At 40.5% G+C, this 3,047-nt stretch overlaps 1 protein-coding gene across 1 annotated transcript; it reads left to right on the top strand.

Annotated features, from left to right (window-relative positions):
* The first annotated feature begins 1,610 nt into the window (after nucleotides 1-1,610).
* On the top strand, nucleotides 1,611-3,047 carry LOC149579464 (scopoletin glucosyltransferase-like). The gene has a single exon (XM_089801788.1). The coding sequence runs from the start codon at nucleotides 1,611-1,613 to the stop codon at nucleotides 3,045-3,047; it is 1,437 nt and encodes a 478-aa protein (XP_089657914.1).

Below are 3,047 nucleotides of genomic sequence, written 5' to 3'. Positions count from 1 at the left end.
TGAAACCTAACCTCAAACTTAAGTCTAACCTTGGTTAACCATAATGTTAAATTGAAAACATAATTCAATTATAATTCTTAAATTAACCATAATACTTCTTCTTTGTCTTTCATTCAATTACACAAATTATTCCTATTGGCTAATTGTTGCACATACATAAACGTACAACTGCTAGTAGGTTGTTTCATTGTTGTCACTAGGCGAATGTGAAATCAGTTCGAGTTTTTACCATTGCGGACGCCTCGCACCCATAGTGTATTTCAACATTTCTTTTACTACATTGGATTTCATTGCATGTAGTATGATTATCATGCATCTATGTTTCTAATATCTTGAACAACATGACTACAAATTTTCATTGTTTATACACTATGTATCATTGTTCATCATCTTTATTTGTTGACACAATAGCTTGCAATTTTATGATTCTCATAGTTGAATTGCTTGTTGCGTAATGATCTTCTTATAAACACCTTTTCTAAACATATGTCGTTGATTGCTTTCAATCCAACTAAGCATCTCAAAATATGATATTTCTATTAGCCTCTTACATGCATCTTTTCTTTTAATGACATTTGAGCTAGAGTAGTATAGGGATGGATAACCTCTCGAGAAGTCCCAATACTTCACTTCTATGAGTGTCACTTAGATGCAATGAGCGTTAGGTGTTCCATTCATCGTCATGATATTTGGGTTCTTGTGCGCTGGTGCTCAGGAAACATGGGTGAATGAGTTTGACTAAAAAACTACAAATTTGAATCCTTGTAGCAATATCACAATTTGACTTGGTGTGGAAAATATATAATCATTCCTTTTACTAAACCAATGTATTCCTATATTAGAAATGATGTATAATTCCTTAAACATCCAACTTAATTTAACATATATTACTAATTCGTAATTATTTTTTAAATTTTTTATTACTTTATAAAATATATTAATTTAAGAAGTTGTGAATTAGATTTTCACAAATTTATATTATATTGATAAAATATTTCCATTTTAGAAATTTGTGAATTAGATTTTCACATATTTAAATCATATTTATAAAATATTTCTATTAATAAAATATATGAATTTAGAAACTTTTAAATTAGTTTTTTTGACATATTTATATTATATTAGTAAAATATTTAAATTTAAAAGAATTATCAAATTAATTTACAAATTAAGAAAATATGACACCTAATATTTATCATAAAATGTAAAACGAAAAGACTAGACCGTCATAAAGAAAATCCATAAATAGACCATCATCATAAGGAATCTCGTATAGAAAATCCATAAATAGACCATCATAAGAAATCTCATATGACAGGCAGGGGTGACCGTCAAATTCCGCGCCAAACGGAGGGTGTATAATTGCTGCAACAGAAACCTGATAATACTTTTTTGAAATGTGAGGACTTGGCATAATCCGCACCACAAATTGATCTGATAACATTCTGCAGAAGCGAGTGGGGACACACCTTCCCATAAATGATATCTTCTCACCCGGCTCTGGTTTCTAGCAATCCAATCCAGTGGCCAGAAAACGGTATTCCAGGTGATCTCCTCACCACCATTACAAAGATCACAACATTTTCAGGAGAAGTAAGAACAAGTAGAAAATGGGCGAAGAGCGTCCTCATCTGGTTCTCCTACCATCACTGGGATTCGGGCATCTGATGCCCCTTCTAGGCCTCGCCCACACACTGGCCGCAAAAGGCTTCACAATCTCCCTAGTCCTCTCATCACACCAATCCCCCATTGCCCAAAACAGATTACATTCCTCCCCCAAAAACATCCGAATCCATGAACTCCACACCAAATTGGAGCCCATCCCCAACAGCAACAGCAATCCAAACGTCCTGTCCCCTTCCGTCGCGCAGAGCCAGAGTCTTCTACGACTCCCCTTAGAGAATCTCCTCCAACGGATGTTCATTCATGGCGGCCTGGACGGATTACCCCCTCCTCTCTGCATGATCACCGACTTTTTCCTCCCCTGGACGGTCGAAACCGCTGCCAAATTTGGCATACCCAGAATCAACATCGAATGTTCTCCCCCATTCGCCATGAATCTCGTCGAATCCCTCTGGAAAATCCTCCCCCGCAATTTGGCCCGCTCTGGTTCAGGCCGATACATTGTGCCAGAACAGGGGAAAAATCCCACACTTCTCTCTGCCTCTGAAATGACTCCGGGGCTTCCCGATGCGGGCGCCTCGCACCCAAAGTACATCTTTTTCAAAAATTTGTTCCCCATAAACCAGAAGGGCAGCTGGGCGACAATCTTGAACACATTCGAGGAGCTCGAATCAGATCATATACATCAATTTCAGAGCCGCTACGCCGGGCCCGTTAGGGCACTGGGGCCATTGATCCCTCTTTCCGGCTGGGGCCGTTCTTCCAATTGTCCCGAATTGGATTGGCTGGACGGCCGGCCGATGGGCTCGGTAGTTTATGTGTCCTTCGGCTCTGAGAATTCCATCACCTGTGAAGAAATGAATGAGCTCGCCTTGGGGTTGGAGTGGAGCATGAAGCCCTTTTTGTGGGTTCTTCGTCCTCCGGTCGATGTGGGTTTTGATGGTGAGTATTTGCCCCATGGATTTAGGGCCAGAACAGAGAATCAGGGACGGATTGTAATGGGTTGGACGGATCAATTCGGCATCCTTTCTCATCCTGCAATTGGGGCTTTTCTCACTCATTGCGGATGGAATTCGCTGCTGGAGGGCATTTCCTGCGGGGTGCCCTTCATCTGCTGGCCGATCTGTGCTGAGCAGCCGTTTAATGCTAAATTTATAGAGGAAGAGGCGAAATGTGGGCTGAGGATTTGGAAGGGGGTGGGCAGAGATGAAATTCGGAGAGTTGTTTGTAGCGTTTTGGATGGCGAGGGAGAAATTGGGAGGGAAATCAAGAGAAATGCAGTGAAATGGAAAGAATTGGCTGTGCAGGCCGTGTCTGAGGGAGGATCTTCGGCAAAGAATTTGGATTGTTTGGTTGAGGATATTTTGGCTCTGCAACAACACAGGGAGAAACCAATTCTCTCTGGTCAAGAGTGTACTAGTTAG

The sequence above is a fragment of the Cupressus sempervirens genome, chromosome 1, assembly GCF_028749045.1.
Source record: "Cupressus sempervirens isolate cs-2001-9-10 chromosome 1, ASM2874904v1, whole genome shotgun sequence".
Taxonomy (NCBI): Eukaryota; Viridiplantae; Streptophyta; class Pinopsida; order Cupressales; family Cupressaceae; genus Cupressus; species Cupressus sempervirens.
This window is presented reverse-complemented; position numbering and strand designations above follow the sequence as displayed.

Excerpts from the sequence above, each read along its gene's own strand:
- LOC149579464 (XM_089801788.1), top strand. The coding sequence starts at position 1,611 with ATGGGCGAAGAGCGTCCTCATCTGGTTCTCCTACCATCACTGGGATTC.